Consider the following 16,097-nt stretch of genomic DNA (forward strand, 5'->3'; position numbering starts at 1 on the left):
GAAGTGCTCCCAGGGCTCACAGCTCCAAGGGTGGCTCTGGGCCAAACACAGGCACCTCCCTGCATGATTTATGGGCCTGTGTCAGGGACTGGGGGATCAATTAATCAACATCTATTAATTAGGCTGGGGGCCTCTCCCAAGGGGAGCATTAGGGCTTGGAAGCAGCCTGGACAAGGCTCCATAGGGAATGATGACACTGCTGCCACATCTGTCCCCTCCCAGCCACCAGCAGGAGCACAGCAGGAGCTGGGGGCTGGGAGAGGCTGTCCTGTGGGGACATTGCCACACCGGGGACATTGCCATGCCCTCCATGCCCTGCTGTGATTCCCACTCGTGGCATCCTTGCTGTCATCCTCACGTGGAGATCTGAGGGGCTTTCGGGATTTGGGGGCCCCAAAAATGGGGAGGGCTCTCCCCTGCCGGGCTGCTCCGTGCCCGTGGGACTGTGGGTGTGCAGCAGTGGGGGGCTGGCAGTGCCGTGGCACGGGTGACACGCCTGGGGGGTACACAGCACATCCAGGGAGGTGTCGCACGGCACACACGCCGTGTCATCCCGGTGTCACACACACTGTCACATCCCTGACCCTCGTGGTGTCACACACCAGGACATCCCCCCGTGTCCGTGATCCTGCGTGGTCCGCGGGTGTCGCTGCACGCCACGCCCCGTGCAGAGGCCACGCCCCCTTGTCAATCATGTCCTCTAACGAGGCCACGCCCCCAGCACGGGGACCTGCCCTGAGGCCGCGCCCACCTGTCACTGGGACGCCCCCGGTGGTTGCCGCCCCGGGCCACCGGGGAGGACACCGTGGGACGGTCATGAGGGGACACCGTGGGGACACCGTGGGGACCGCGCCCAGCGGCCCCGCCCAGTCACCGTGACCCCGCCCCGTTCCATTGGGCCCAATGCGGAGACCGATCCTTCCCTCACGCAAAGGCCCCGCCCCCCGCCGCCTCGCCCCGTCAATCACCGCGCCCCGCCCGCCAGGCCCCGCCCCCTCCGCCCCCCGTCAGGAGGCCCCGCCCCGGCCGTCACGCGGCGCCGCCCCTGCCGGCCGCGCCGGGCGGACCCGCGGCCCCGCGCCCCTCGCGCGGCCTGAGGGCTGGGCCGGGGCCGCGGTCCCGGGGGTGCCGCGGTGCCGCCGCCGCCCGCCCGTGGTAAGTGCTGGGCACGGGCCGGGCCCGGGGCCGCGCTCCCCGCGCCGCCGCTCCCCGGGCCCGGACCGACCCCCCCCTTCCCCCCCGCCCCTCGCGGTTTCACGGATCCTCCCGAAAGTTTGGGAGCGCGGCGGGGGGAGCGGGGAGGGCCGGCCTGGGGGAGCGGCCCCGTGCGGGGCTGGGCGGGCCGGGGGTCCCCAGGGTCCCCTCTGCGGGTGAATCGCTGCATTTCATTGTTACCGTGCTGCTTTTTGTTGGCTTTTAAAACCTTATTTTTCACGTTCTGTTGGTGGTGGCTCTTTGCCCTCGGTGCCCTTTATTTCCCTTTCTTTCATTTTTATTTATTTCATTTTTTATCCTGCTCCAGCCTCCCCTCCGCAGCCGTGCCGCGGTGCTGACGTGGAGCTGGAGAGGAACGATTCCCAAAAGGAATTTTTGTAATGCTGGCTCTGTCTCGTGCCCTTCCCCGGCTGTTTTCCAGCCGCCCCTGTCCAGGTGCAGGTTCGGGCTCATTTCCCCCCTTTTCCAGCAGCCCCGCTCCCGGCCAGGTGCGAGCATTTCTGCCAGGCCCCCCCCTCTCCAGCTCTCTCCAGAGGCTTTGGAGGCTCCTGGGACTCGTGGTGGGCTCTGGCGGAGCTGGAAAAGCCCAGTTTGCCGCTGTGCCAGCCGGCTACGCCCCAGCTGCTGCTTCCAGCGGGACAGGTGAACGTGAGGGGTTATCAGCAATCCCAGAATTCCAGAACCATGGAATGGGCTGGGTTGGGAGGGACCTGAAAGCCCATCCAGTTCCAGCCGATGCCAGATCAATAGAGAGGCAAAATAACCCAGGAATAAAAATACAACCTGGGATTGCAGGTTTGGTGTGGGGTCTAGAAGCATCGTTTGGACGTATTTTTAATTTGGGATCTCTGGTTAAACACCTCGTGAAGGTTTCCTGGCCTCCTGTCAGTCAGAGCTCAGCCTGGGGCATTTACAGCTTGGGAGCACATTAGGATTTTATTGCATTTAATTTCTCCACCCTCACCTCTGTAAAAGAAACATGATTATAATTGTTTTATTTCTGCTGTTCCTGACAGCAGTCCAGGGTCAGATTTCAAACCTACCTCACTGCTTCTGGGATAATCTGATCAGGGGGTTCACAGTGGGTGTTTTTAAGGCAATTCTCTCTGGCTGCACAGATTATTTTAAAAACAACTGAAATCTTCTATTAAAAAAAGCCAGGGTAGTAACCAAAGTGGTTTTTCCCCGGACACGTGCGTAGGAGGGGCCGTGTCCTGGTTTGGCCTCCCTCAGGATGCTCTTTGGAGCCTGGCATGAGGCCTGGCAGAGCTGGGAGGGGGTTTGGGAGCTGCTGGCTCTCACTTTAAGGTGGCCAAACCTGATCACCCTGGAGACAGAAAATCTGGGAAGCTGCAGGGCTTGGAGCGAGGAGGTGCAGGGGTCAGACCTGCGTGTCCCCAGGGATTTACCCAAGGGGGATGTGTGGTTTTGCTGCTCTGGTGAGCTGCTACATTTGGGCGACATTTTGGTGCCTGGATTTTGGAAGTGGAGGCAGAGCTCGGAGGCTCCTCCGGCCGGTGATGGAGACCCCGGTGCCTTGAGCTCTGCCCCTTCCGCTGCCTGCCCTCCCTCACGTGTGCCCTCTCCTGTGCCTCAGGTCGGCGGTGATGTGTCCGTCCCCGCGCCCCGAGCTCCGCGCTCCCCGAGCCGCCGCTCGCAGCTAGATCCCGGCCCGCCCGCTGCCATGGAAACGGGCAGCCCGGAGGAGCGGGACGGAGCGGACCGGCGGCGGCAGGAGGGCGGGGACGGCCCTCCCGACAGCGCCAACGGCTCCGTGCTGGCGGCCGAGCCGCAGCAGCCGCCCCCCGGCAAGCTGAGGAAAACGGCCTTCAAGCTGTTCGGGGGCAAGCGCAGCATCTGCACCCTGCCCAGCTTCTTCGGCGGCCGCGGCAAGAAGGGGCTCAGCAAGTGCAAGACCCACGACGGGCTGAGCAGCGCTGCCTGTGACAAGGGCGGTGCGGCACGGCCGGGCAGCCCCGCCGAGGGCGGCAGGGACGGGCAGCCCGGGCCCCTGCCCGGCTCCCGCAGCGCCCAGCTGGCCCCGGACAGCGGCGGCAGGGCGGAGCCGGGCCAGCAGGACGGCTCTCCCCCCGGCAGCATCGAGGGCTGTGACAAAAAGCCCAACGGGGAGAAATCCTCGTGCCCCAGAGCCAAGAAAGGGCTGAAAGGGTTTTTTAACAGCATCCGGCGGCACCGGAAGAGCAAGGCTGTGGAGAGTGAGAAGGCGGAGCTGCCCGAGTGGAACGGGGACACCGAGGAGGCCGGGAACGCCCCTGGGATGGGAGCAGAGAGCCGAGGGGCCGTGGAGGGCAGGGCAGCAGGGCCAGGCCCCGAGGCCACGGCCGGCCCAGGGGACTCGGGGGGTGACTCCAGCTGTGGGGAGGCCCCCGAGCCCACGGGCCCCACGGCCGATGGAGGCACCTCCGAGGGTGACACGATGGCCGTGCCAGGGAACGGGGATGTTCCAGATGCAAAATCAGAGAGCGAGGCTGCTGCCTGCGCTGAGTTTGACCGTGAGAGTTTGCTGCTGGCCTTCCACCCTGACTTCATGGACAGCGAGCCTCCCTGCCTGCACTCCGGGGACCTGCTGAGCCTCATGCTGGGGGACGTCACCTCCCTGAAGAGCTTTGACTCGCTGACGGGCTGCGGGGACGACATCGCCGAGCCCGACATGGCCGAGAGCAGCATCTCTGTGGAGCGCAGCCGCGACGCCGCCAAGCGCAGCTCCTGCCTCGTCACCTACCAGGGCGGCGGCGAGGAGATGGCCATCCCTGAGGAGGCCGAGGAGTTCCTGCAGCAGGCGTGGGACAGCGGCGGCCCGGGGGACAGCAGCTACGGGGCCCAGGTGTCCAGCAGCAGCCTGGAGACACACGCCTCACACGAGGCCGATGCCCAGCCCTACATGGGGGACGCCATGGATGGTGTCGACCTCCTGACGCCCCAGAGCGACCAGCAGGAGTCTGCCCCGAACAGTGATGAGGGATATTACGACTCCACCACGCCGGGGCCGGAGGATGAGGCTGGAGAGGAGCTCAAGAAGGACCGGCTGCCCCGGGACAGCTACAGTGGGGATGCACTTTACGAGTTTGACACCCTGATGAGCCCCTCTCACGGGGAGGAATCCCTGTTCGAGGGCAAAGTCCCACGCCAGGGCATCTTCAGCTACTTCATGGACTTCTGCCTCCCTGCTGAGAAGAGCCTGATCCAGCAGATGATGGATCAGAAGAGAGGGCTGATGGACAGCGAAGAGGAGGGGCTTGCAGCCATTCAGAAAGAGCTGCTGTACTGGGAGCTGCAGAGGGAGCCCGTCCTGAAGCGCCTGGATGTGTCCAGCAAGGAGCAGTGTCCCCGGGAGAAGCAGTGCATTGAATGTAAAACCAGAGCAGCCAGCTCCACTGGCAGGAGTCAGAGTGGCCTTGGGAGCGAGCAGGTGCCCTCACACACCCCAGGCCGGGCTGTCAATGGTGGGGTTGCAGTGGCTAGGGCTGAAAATGCAGAGTGGAGGGATTTTCCAGGGACTCTGTGTCTGGAAAACTGCTACAACAGCCAAAAAGCCCCTGGAAGTTGCCTTATTCAGCTCGCAAAGAACAACCCGGGCTTCGATGCAGACCTGGACTGTGGGATGTTTGGGGACCCCATCCATGGCAGCAAGGCAGGGCTGTTCCCTGGGTTCAGGCTGCCCGAGCAGGAGCACGGTGCTGGAGCAGAGCCTGGTCCTGGTGAGCCCCAGGTGGGCAGCGAGCCCGAGCACGCTGTGAACTTCTCCCAGGCTCTGGTGGAGTTTGCCAGCAGCGGGACCCTCTTCTCCAGCCTCTCTGAGAGCCTGGGCAGCTCGGCCTCCAGCTCATCCTTCACCCAGAACCTCCCTGCCCTCCCCACCATGGTCACCTTTGACGTGGTGGACGTGGAGCAGGACGGGGAAGGGGAGTGTGAGCAGCACCCGGAGCTGACGGCGGGCGAGGACATCGCCGAGGCCTTTGACGATGGCTACGGACAGAAAGAGTCCTTGGCTGAATGTGACGAGAGAATGTCCCTGGCCTTCTCCCCGGGCTCCTTCCCGAGCTGCAACTGGGGCGTGGCCAGCCTGCCCCGCCACCTGCGCCTGCACGGCCTCAGCCCCTCCATGCCCGCGCCGCTCTCGGTGGACCGGCGGAGCCGCTCGCTGGACACCGAGAGCCTGGAGTTCGAGCTGGCCGAGCCGCCGGGGGCCCGCGGCGCCCCCCAGCCCTGCCGGCTCTGGGCCAGGAAGGACTCAGCCGGAGCCAGGAGGAGCAGGAGCAAGGAGGAGGGCGAGCTGCTGGCTCCCGAGGGTGGCCCGAGCTGGCCGGGCCTGCGGCACCTCCAGCGCGGCCCCGAGGCGGCTCCCGGCGGGATGGAGCTCTGGGACTTGGCTCCGGCTGGCGCCGTGGAGAGCGTCTGGGAGCCCTCGGAGCCGCCGGACACCGTGTCCCCGTTCCTGCCTCTGTCCCAGTGCGGGGGCATCGGGGAGGCTCCGGAGAGGCGGCCGCAGGAGGCAGAGCTGAGCCGGCTCCCGCTCCGGCCCTCCAACCTCCCCCTGCAGGCCGAGCCCAGGCGGGCCCGGGAGGCGGCCGGCTCCTTCCGCTACCCCGGCGATGTCCCCGCGCTGTCCCGCCTGCTGCCCCTGGGGGAGGCAGAGCTGCCCCCGAGCTTTGCCTTCGCCTGCTCCCCGGAGCACCGTGCCAGGGGCAAACCTGTGGGCATCGCCCAGGGCGTGCCACAGCAGCCTGGGAATGGCAGCGGGGACACCGAGAGCCCGGAGCGCTGCACCGAGCCCCTCAAGGGCAGGGCCGCCCCGGGGCACGGCCCCTGCCGGGGCACCGTGTGCAGTGTCAGCCAGGCTGAGTAACTGCAGCAGTGGCACCGTGTCACCCAGCTGAGGGGCTGCAGCAGTGTCACCCAGCTGAGGGGCTGCAAGAATGTCACTGTCAACAAGCCAAAAGGCTGCAGGAATGCCACTGTGTCACCCAGGCTGAGTAACTGCAGCAGTGTCACCGTGTCACCCAGGCTGAGGGTCTGCAAGAATGTCACTGTCACCAAGCCAAAAGGCTGCAGGAATGTCACCGTGTCACCCAGCTGAGGGGCTGCAGCAATGTCACCCTGTGAACCAGCTGAGGGGCTGCAGCAATGTCACCCAGGCTGAGTGTCTGCAAGAATGTCACTGTCACCAAGCCAAAAGGCTGCAGGAATGCCACCGTGTCACCCAGGCTGAGGGGCTGCAGCAGTGTCACCGTGTCACCCAGGCTGAGGGGCTGCAGCAGTGTCACCGTGTCACCCAGCTGAGGGGCTGCAGCAATGTCACTGTCACCAAGCCAAAAGGCTGCAGGAATTGTCACCGTGTCACCCAGCTGAGGGGCTGCAGGAATGTCACCCAGCTGAAGGGCTGCAGCAGTGTCACCCTGTCACCCAGGCTGCAGCAATGTCACTGTCACCAAGCCAAAAGGCTGCAGCAGTGTCACCGTGTCACTCACCACGCTGAGGCTGCTCTGGGCAGGAGTGAAGGGGAGCAAAGGGAGGGAGAAAACCGGGAGCAGTTTGGGCAGGACTTGAGTTGAGCTGGGCTGATGCTCCTCTCCTGCAAACACCCGTGGCCTTGCCCTGGGGATGCTCTGGAAGCAGCTTGGAGCTGCCTCCAGGGTTCCTGCATCCCCACTGAGGCACTTTCTGCTTCTCCAGCACCAAGTGCAGCAGCAGCAGCCCCTGGCAGGAGCTGGGCATGGACCTGCTGCTGGGGTTTGTGCAGGGCTGGGGGAACAGGCCTGGGGCAGAGTTCAGAGGGAAATGGGGCTGTTTTCCTCATGTGGGTGAAATGTTTTGGTTCACACTCACTTTGAATGTCTTCCAGCCCAGGCTCAGTGTGGGGAGCAGGGGGGAAGGTGCTGCTTGTTCCAGAGTGAGGATGGGGCAAGGCAGCTGGAAAGGGGAACTTTGCAGCAATGTTTTTATTTATTTCATTTGTCCTTACCCCAAAGGAAAGCAGGAGCTTTTGTGTGTGTGCTGATGACGTTCTCCAGGTCTGGTTTCAGTTTGCTCAGAAAGATGTGCTGTCCATGGTGTCCCTTGGAAGAACAAAGTGTTGGTCCCTTCTTTGTTGTGCTCTGTCCTGGTGCAGAATTCCTGGTGGGATCCTTTCCTGGGCCCTGGCCTGGCTCCTGGCCACGGGGACAGGGCTGAGGCCTTTGAAATAAGCTAAATTTGCATCATGCCTGTAGCTGTGAAGTGGCAGATGATGTTACTTTCTCAAAAGGAACCTTTGTGGCTTTTTATTTTTATTTTATTATTTTAGGACTGTTTTCTTTGCATAAACCCACAGGAGGGAAGTTTTGTGTTCCTTGGAATTTGGGATGGGCCACAGCTACATTGGGCTTCTCTCCTGTCTGGAGGGAACAAAAAGCCTGGAAGCTGCTGGAGGGTTGGGATTTTTTGCCTCTTTGAAGGAATGAGGAGGAGGGGACACAGCTGAGGGGACAGACTGTGCTGTGAGCTCCTGGTCCCCTCTGTGATCCCAAACCCCCAGTCCATGACACAGAGCTGCTTCCCTGTCCTGTCCAAGCTCTGTGTTCTGATTTAATTCCATTACCAGTGATTTTTGTTTTCCCCCACCTCATTGCCCTTTCTCTATTTTCCTTTGCAGCAGAGTTTGTAGCATTCAAAATAAAGAATCCCAAAGTGGGAATACTGGAGTTTTACCACCTGTGTGGGGTGAGGGCTGGCTCTGCTTGGGCCAGGCTCCATTTTCCTGCTGGGCCCCCCTCGTGCTGCTCCTGCTCCACACGGATGTGGCTCCACCAGCTGCTCCCTCCCATCCCTGCATTTCCAGGCACAAGGAGCTGCTTTGGGTTTGATGGGTTTTTTTCCCCCTCCCAAGCAAAATGAGGTTTTGATATTCCTTTTGAGAAAAGATTCCTCTGCCCTGCCCTTGGGTGTGTGGGAAGGAGCAGGGAGGGCAGGGCAGGGCTTGGTTCAGCCCTGTGTGTGCTGTGCTTGTCCTGCTGAGGCAGAGCAGATCCTCTGTGCATCCAGGGGCTCACACCTGGATTTTTCCATGTTTTCCTGGCAGCTGCTGTGGTTCTGTTCCCTCACCCCTCTGGGACACCAGGGAGGGTTTCCTGGGCCACACCTGGCTCTTGGTGCCACTGCCACCCCTGGGGACAGTGTTGCCCTCACTGGGGGTTGTGTCTCCTCGTTAGCACAGCTGCTAATGAGCGTGGGCTGTCCCTCCCTGGGCAAGGGCAGGGCCAGCTCTGTGCCCAAACCACGGGCACACCCTGCTGGGGACACCCCAGGGCCACTGTCACCCCTCACACCCTGCCTGCCTTCAGTCCCTGCTTTATTTCCCTTCAGCATCTCACCAAAGCCATCGGGGGCTTCCAGCTCTGGAGCTTTGTTCAGCCAAAGTCCTGCTGGGGGCTGGGAATGTCTGGGTGCTCATGAATGTTCCAGGGTGTGCTGGGATCCTGGGGAGCTTCACAGCCAAGGCTTGGCCATCTGACTTCATACCAAAGGTTTCTCCTCTTAATTCGATGGGAATTCAATGAGGCAAATATCTCTGGAATTCAAATGAGTTTTCCTAATGCAGTTTAGTCACTAATTTGCTGGATTATTGGCAGATTCTGCCCCATTAACCCAAAGAAATTGGAATTTCTAGTGCAGTAATTCAGCCTGGAAATGAGGACTGCAGTAGGGATTGGATTTCGCTGCCTGCTGAGCCACTCTTCCCAAAAATCCCCACTTGGCACCCATGGGAACAAAGCTGGGCTGGAGCTGGGTCAGCCCAACACTGCCTTACCCCAGCTGGGGTGGCCACTGAGGCTCCTGATGCAAAAGGGCTTCCCAGGCAGAAACCAGTCACCAGGTCAGGAACAGAGAAGGTCCTGCCAGGATATTGAGGAAAAACGTGAGGAATTCACTGTTCCTTGCAGGGCAGTGAGGGGCTGGGGCTGTGGGGCTGGGATGGAAGCACTGCCCAGAGGTTCTGTGTTGCATTCTGGGGACTTGGGGGTTTTCTTTGGTTTGTTTGTTTTTATACACATAAGAAAACGGTCAATTTTCTCTATTTTTGTATAGTTTTGCATTTTATAATCATGGGGAAATTTTACAGACTGTTCTTTTACTCGTGTGTCTTTGTCTTTCCAAGTGCTGTGGTTTGCTTTTCCCGTGGATAAAAGGCCGTTCCTGCTGCTGCTGTGCCCAGCTCCCAGGCTGCCCCCAGGCCTCACAAACACACTTTGCACACACTTGAGATGTCCTTAACCCTCCTCTGTCACACTCAGCTGTCCCTTCTTTGCTTTTCAGTGTTGTTTTTAATCTGAATCTGTGGATTTTGGTCATTTCTCCCTCCAAATGTTATAAAATGCTCACAGGTTCCAGCTGAGGCGTTTCCTGCTGTCTGCTGATGTTATTTTATCTCAAATTTGGGCTTTCCTTCAATCCTTGTGCAGGAGATGCTGTTGGTGCATGGAAATGCTCTTGGACAGGTTTCCTCTCTCCTTGGTGCTCCCTGGCCAGGCTGGGATTTCACCCTGGTGCCTGAGGATTGCTCCTTGGATAATCCTGGGATCAGCAGGGCTCTGCCTCACCAAAACACCTCCCTGCAATGGCCCTGCCTTCAGCTCCAGCACCAGAGGAGAGCAGAGCTTCTGGAATGCCCAAATCACATTTCCCCCAGCAGAGGTGCCAATTGTCACTGATTTGGCTCTGCAGAGATTTTTTTTTTTTATCTTCTAATTAATAACTTTTCACCTGATGGTGCTTTTAAAATGTCTCTGGCTTGGGTTTGCCCCATTCCCCACAGGGATGGGTGGGAAGGTTTCTCACTGAACATTCCTGGGGCACTCAGACCCAGCTTCCACATTCCCTCTGCCCTGGAATTCTGGGCTCCCTCCTCTCCAGCTGGGGCCTCCTGCTCCTCTCACCCACCCTGAGCCCCCCAAAGCTCCTTTTGGGTGAAGTGAGAAATTCAGGTCCCAAAAAGCCTCTCAGTTGTAAGGGAATAATGGATCAGCCCTTGTCCTCAGCTGCCCCTCCCAGGTGACCAACCTGGCTGAATTTGGGGTTTTTGTTTCCTTCCTGCTCTCATTGCTACTAGTCCTTTCAAGTTTTTAATGTATTGATTGTGTTTTAAAATGAATGTTCCTTTCACTGAATTCTAATGAATAAACTGCAGATTTTTAGAGAACATTGGATTTCACTGGTGCTTTGGTGTTTTTGTGCTTATTTTATCCTTGATTTAATGTTTTTCTTCCCCTTTTTTTTTTGTCTGTTGGTTATTTGCCAGCGAGGTGGAATTTTCCATGGGAGAAGGCAGCAGAGACCCTTTGGAACAGGGTAAAGCTCCTCAAAGCCTCATCAAATGAGCCCTGGAAATTCTCCATCATTATTCATATTCTCCATATTATTCATGATATACATAATACAACCAATACTATATATAATATAATAAATATATAATATAATCAATATACATCTATCTATAATATTTATAAATATATCAATTATATTATAAATATTATCTATAATATTATAGATAATATTTATATATTTATATATTCTATATATATTATATATAATATTTTATATTAATATATATAACATTATATAAATGTAATATATATTAGAATATATATTATATAATATAAATATAATATAATATGATATTATAAATAATAGAAATACAATAAGCAATATTTATATATTCATATTTAATAGAAATAGAAATATATAATTACATAATAGTAATATTTAATATAATCATTATAATAGTATATAATATAAACATTATTAATATTTAAAAATAATATTTCTAATATATACTATTTATACATAAATATATATTTATATAAAGATATATAATTATATATAACTACATCTTTATATATATAGCTATACTTTTAAATATTTAAATATGTATGCTTTTAAGTAGATTTTACTGTTTATTTCACTGTGCTGTTTTCTGCTGCATTTCAGCTGGGAATAACCCCTCTCATCCCGCTGGAAAAGCCTCCAGCAGCTCCCAGCGTGCAGAGGATGTGGCTTCTCCTTTGGGGTAAATGAGGTTGGTGTGGCCCAGGAGTGTTGGAGATTTTTTCAGGGATGGCCTAGAAGGCAGCTGTGAGGAGCAGATTCTCACAGCCTGTTTCTGTGAACAGCAGAGGTTCTCAGGTTATTTTTAACTACAGGTAAAAGTGACAAACATGAAGGCCTTGAGAGCCTTGCACATCAGAGTTCTCAGGCAGCTTTCTCATAACAAGTGGATGTTCTATCTTTGGCTGTTTTGGGAAAGCAAGAATAATTTTGAGAACCCAAATCTTGGTATTGGAAACATAAGGAGGGGTTGGTGTGTAATCTCTGGCCTATTGTGAGCTCAGATTTTGCAATATGCATGAACTTAATTAACACGGTTATAAAAGGTGACTGATTGATCAATAAAGTGGAGTCGATGGCTGACCAACGCAAGGTGGGTCGTCTCCCTCCAACTTCAATACAGGAGCAGCCCTGGCTGTGCCACTCGTGTTTGTCCCAGCTCTGGTGGCTTCACCCGGGCAGGGCAGGGCAGGGTCCCTGCTGTGTCCCCAAGGCCCCTCCCACGGGAGCCTCTGGGGCAGCAGCTCCTGTGGGGATGGAGCTCCTGAAAAGCCCCGGCTGAATTCAGGGAGGGAGAAGCTGCCCGGGCAGGGCAGGAGCTGGAGGAGCAGCTCTGCTGATTCTCCTTCATTTTAAACGTGGGAAGAGTCTGGAAGGCGATCAGGGAAAATGGCTGGGGCTGGGTCAGCACTGCCAGGGCTGGAAAACTCTGCCAGAGGAGCCAAAAGAGCTGAGGAAAGGCTGGGCAGGGGTGAGCGTGGTGTGCCTGGGGGTTCCTGGGTCAGGAGCTCAAAATTCAGGCTTCAAACCCCCCCTCTGGAGCTGTGCTCCCACCCCCCCTCCCTGCAGCCTGCTGGGTGTCATTCCAGGCACCCTCCCTGCATCCCAAACCCTTCCTGGCTGAAAACATCCCCACAGCCCCGGGGTTCCCTTTCCAGCTCTGAGCCTGCAGGAGCTGCAGGGGCATTTTCCCCGAGGTGATGGCAAAGCTGGCATTCCCTGCCAGGGCTGGGGTTATCCAGGGGTCCTGGCTCGTGCCCTGTTTTCCCTGGTGCCAGAGGAATCTCCCCCTGGCTGCACCCCCGGCTCAGGCAGGGATGCGTTGCTTTTCCTCCCCAGCCCGCGGCAGTGCAGCGCTGATGGTGATGAGGACAGCGGGATCAGCTCCTGGATGGCCCCATCCCGCTGGGAACGCTTCAAACCCTCAGCTCTAATTGCCTCCTTGTAAACACAAATTGACTCGTTTGCTGCAAACAAATTCCTGCAGACAAAACCTCCTGGAAGCCGCTTGTCATCACAGGAATGCATCTCACACTTTGAAGTGTTCCTTTTTTTTTTCCCCTCTTTTTTCTCCAAAGTGATTTGAAAAGCACCGATACAACAACTCTGTGACACAACTGTGATACAACAACTGTGACACAACAACTCTGCTCTCTGAGGGAACACCGGGGGTTTGTGGCACTGCCAGGGTCCCCAGGCTCCTGTGCCCAGAGGCTGCCAGGGCCTGGTGACCTTTGTGTCACCTGTCACACCTGGGACAACGGCTTTAGTTCCTTCCCTATTTCCATGGATTGAGCAGAGTTTGTTCATCCCATCCCATCCCATCCCATCCCATCCCATCCCATCCCATCCCATCCCATCCCATCCCCATCCCCATCCCCATCCCATCCCATCCCATCCCATCCCATCCCCATCCCATCCCCATCCCATCCCATCCCCATCCCATCCCATCCCCATCCCCATCCCCATCCCCATCCCATCCCATCCCATCCCATCATCCCATCCCATCCCATCCCATCCCATCCCATCCCATCCCCATCCCATCCCCATCCCATCCCCATCCCACCCCCATCCCATCCCATCCCATCCCATCCATCCCACCCCCATCCCATCCCATCCCATCCCATCCCATCCCATCCCATCCCCATTTTCTGGCCTCAGTTCCCATCTGGTGCCTCCCCCTGGCTCAGCACAGCCCTGGGACACCTCGTCAGGGACACCTGGCCTGGGGACACAGCCATGTCCCCTCCTCACCGTTTTTGGGGTTCCTGAGTCCCCCCAGCTCAGCCCAAGGTCCAGCCCCCGGTGCCACATCCCCACAGCCGCTCCATGCTGGGGGATTATTTCTAATCCCTCTATTTTTAGAACAATGCTGAAATCTGTTTAATGCTGGAGGGATTTGGGAAAGAAAAAGACAAACAACAAAGGAAGAAGAGTAATTTTTTTTCTGATGCAGGAGCTGTCAGTGAAGGGGTTTTTGGGGGGTTTTATTTTATTTTTGGGAGGGTGTCTCTTTGCTGAGTGGTATTTGTCTGTCAGAAGGGAGGAGGGAAGGAGGAATTGAGTCTTAAGGAAAAGCTCTGAGGGGTTGTCCTGGCTGCTCTGGGCATGGAAAATGTCACAGCAGCAGGACCAGATCATCCTGCTCCCCAAAATCTGGAGCTGGCCAGGCCTTCCCCAGGCAGGGGATCCCCAGGTGCGGCAGACACAGAGCTCAGAGCTCTCTGTTCCACGCAAGGAAAGGAGCAGGAGAGGAGCAGGGAGAGCTCAGCTCTTGGGAATATCTGTAGGAGCATCAGGGGTAGGATGGTCGGGACGGACGGAGACGAGAGATCTCTGCAGCCAGGGCTGGAACTTGGGGTTTATTGCAAAGGGCCTGGGGGCAGGGCCCTGCTGGGAGCTGCCAAACACAGCTCAGAGCAGCAAAGAGAGAAGAGAGGGGGAGAGAGGGTGAGAGAATAAACAGGGTAAGAGCGTGAGGTTCCCGCTACAATACAATAAATCTTGTGTGTTGAATATTCTGATTCTCACTAACCAGTCTAGTACAACATACAAATCCTAGAGCATTTACATACAGCCTATAAGAATCATTACATTACTACACATTTTAAACTCTAAAAACTCCTCTTTGGGCCCTTCTGCCAAGCTGTAGGGTCTGCTCTGACCCTTGGGCCTGTCTGCAAGCAGAGGGTGTTGTTTCATCAAAAGGGGATTGCCTTTAGTTGGCCATGCCGTTGTTTTCCGATTTTTCAGTAACTGAGGTATCTCAAAGCTTGCTTTCATTTCAATCTCACTTATAGTTTCTATATTCTCAAAATCTTTTGCCAGACAATCATATTTATAAGGCTTTCCTGTTTCATCTTCCCCGACAATATGCTTGGGGATAATTCTGCAGGTGCTGGGGATCATCCCCTGCCCACCACGGAGGGCGCTGGTGACCAAATCCCGGCTCTGGGCAGGGATCGCCTCCATGCCGGGAATTGGAGCCAGGTTTGGTGCTGGGCTGACCTCTAAGGGAGAGCTCCCACATTGCAGCTCATGGAATCCAGGATCTCAGAAGGGCTCGGATGAGAGAGACCTCAAAGCCCTTCCAAGGGCAGGGAGCCCTTCCCATATCCCAGGCTGCTCCAGCCCCAGTGTCCAGCCTGGCCTTGGGCACTGCCAGGGATCCAGGGTGGGCACCTGTGCCAGAGCCTGCCCACCCTCACAGGGAACAATTCGTCAACATTCCCAACATCCCATCTAAATCTCTCCTCTTTTAGTTTAAAACTGCTCCCCTTTGTTCTGTTATTATGTCCAATGCTGAGCTGGGTCTCCCCAAAATTCCCCTGGGGCAGCCCGAGGCCCTGGAGCACTTTTTGGGGACATGAGAGGGGAAAACTCAGAGATGATCCAGAGCTTCCCATTCCCTCAGTGCCCTGAGCCTTCAGCATCAACAGCTCCAAGTCACACCCAGGTGAGGGGTCTGTGACACCTTGGGGACACACTGGGAAGATGGAGATGCCAGAGGGCAGGGCTGGATGGGATATTGGGAATCGGGAATTGTTCCCTGGGAGGGTGGGCAGGCCCTGGCACAGGTGCCCAGAGCAGCTGGGGCTGCCCCTGGATCCCTGGCAGTGCCCAAGGCCAGGCTGGAGCAGCCTGGGACAGTGGGAGGTGTCCCTGCCATGGCAGGGGTGGCACTGGGTGGGCTTTGAGGTCCTCCCAACCCAAACCAGTCATTCTGTGACCCTGGAGGGGTTTGGTGGCTTTGGTGCCACCTGAATTGGCACCTGGGTGTGAGGGCACTGCAGGTGCTGGGGGTTTGTGGGGTCCCACACCATGAGGGGACCCTGATGCCAAATCTTTGTGATTCCACAGGGTCTGGGAGCCAGGCAGGCACAGCCAGCACTGCAGGTGCCAGGCTCCAGGGGCACCCTGAGCCCAGCGTGTGTGCCCCAGGGAGGGCACAACGGGGCACAGCTGCACCCCTGTGCTGTGTCACAGCCCCTCACACCCCCACTGCTGTCCCCCAGCACAGCTGGTTTGTGCTCTGTGGGATGGTTTTACGTTTTCTGGGGTTTTATCTCCTCTGGAGCCTGCTGAAGGTTGGGCTCTGAGGCAGAGCTGTGGCAGCTCCTGCTGGGATGGGGGAATGCCATCCCACCCCAAAACTCCAGAACGGGCACCACAGCCCCACTGAGCCCCCCTGCGTTGTAGGAGCCTCTTCCAGCCCGGTCTCATAAGATAGTGGAGGTCTATAACACACCAAGATAGCTCAGCTACCCTTAGAGGCGTAACAATCAGCAGGATGGCTTCTGTGGCAGTGTTGGAAACAAAAAGGTTTAATAAAAGGCAAAATAACAAACAGAAAAAAAAACGAGCTAGATGCCAGAAGTTCTTGCTCCTGGTAGAACACCTCACAAAAGCCATCAGTTCCTTTGTTCACTTCTTTTTCTAGTGAATTGCCCAGGTGGGATTTTTTGGATTCTGTCCAACTGGCCATCCTGAAGTTTGAGGTG

The 16,097-nt window shown here is 56.7% G+C and overlaps 1 protein-coding gene across 4 annotated transcripts; it reads left to right on the forward strand.

The window, feature by feature from the left end:
• Positions 1-1,066: 1,066 nt before the first annotated feature.
• On the forward strand, positions 1,067-10,418 carry AMER1 (APC membrane recruitment protein 1). Of its 4 annotated transcripts, none has more exons than XM_064713006.1 (2): positions 1,067-1,155; positions 2,813-10,418. In XM_064713006.1, the coding sequence occupies exon 2, from the start codon at positions 2,900-2,902 to the stop codon at positions 6,080-6,082; it is 3,183 nt and encodes a 1,060-aa protein (XP_064569076.1). In that variant the 5' UTR covers positions 1,067-1,155; positions 2,813-2,899; the 3' UTR covers positions 6,083-10,418. The 4 variants fall into 4 exon arrangements, 3 of the variants coding, with proteins under 3 accessions (XP_064569076.1, XP_064569077.1, XP_064569078.1); XM_064713007.1 differs by lacking the exon at positions 1,067-1,155 and adding an exon at positions 1,497-1,857; XM_064713008.1 differs by lacking the exon at positions 1,067-1,155 and adding an exon at positions 1,498-1,650.
• The last annotated feature ends 5,679 nt before the right edge of the window (positions 10,419-16,097 follow it).

Source organism: Zonotrichia leucophrys, chromosome 4A, assembly GCF_028769735.1.
Source record: "Zonotrichia leucophrys gambelii isolate GWCS_2022_RI chromosome 4A, RI_Zleu_2.0, whole genome shotgun sequence".
Lineage (NCBI taxonomy): Eukaryota > Metazoa > Chordata > Aves > Passeriformes > Passerellidae > Zonotrichia > Zonotrichia leucophrys.

What these genes read in the sequence shown, in the direction of transcription:
- AMER1 (XM_064713006.1), top strand. Translation starts at nt 2,900, where the DNA reads ATGGAAACGGGCAGCCCGGAGGAGCGGGACGGAGCGGACCGGCGGCGG.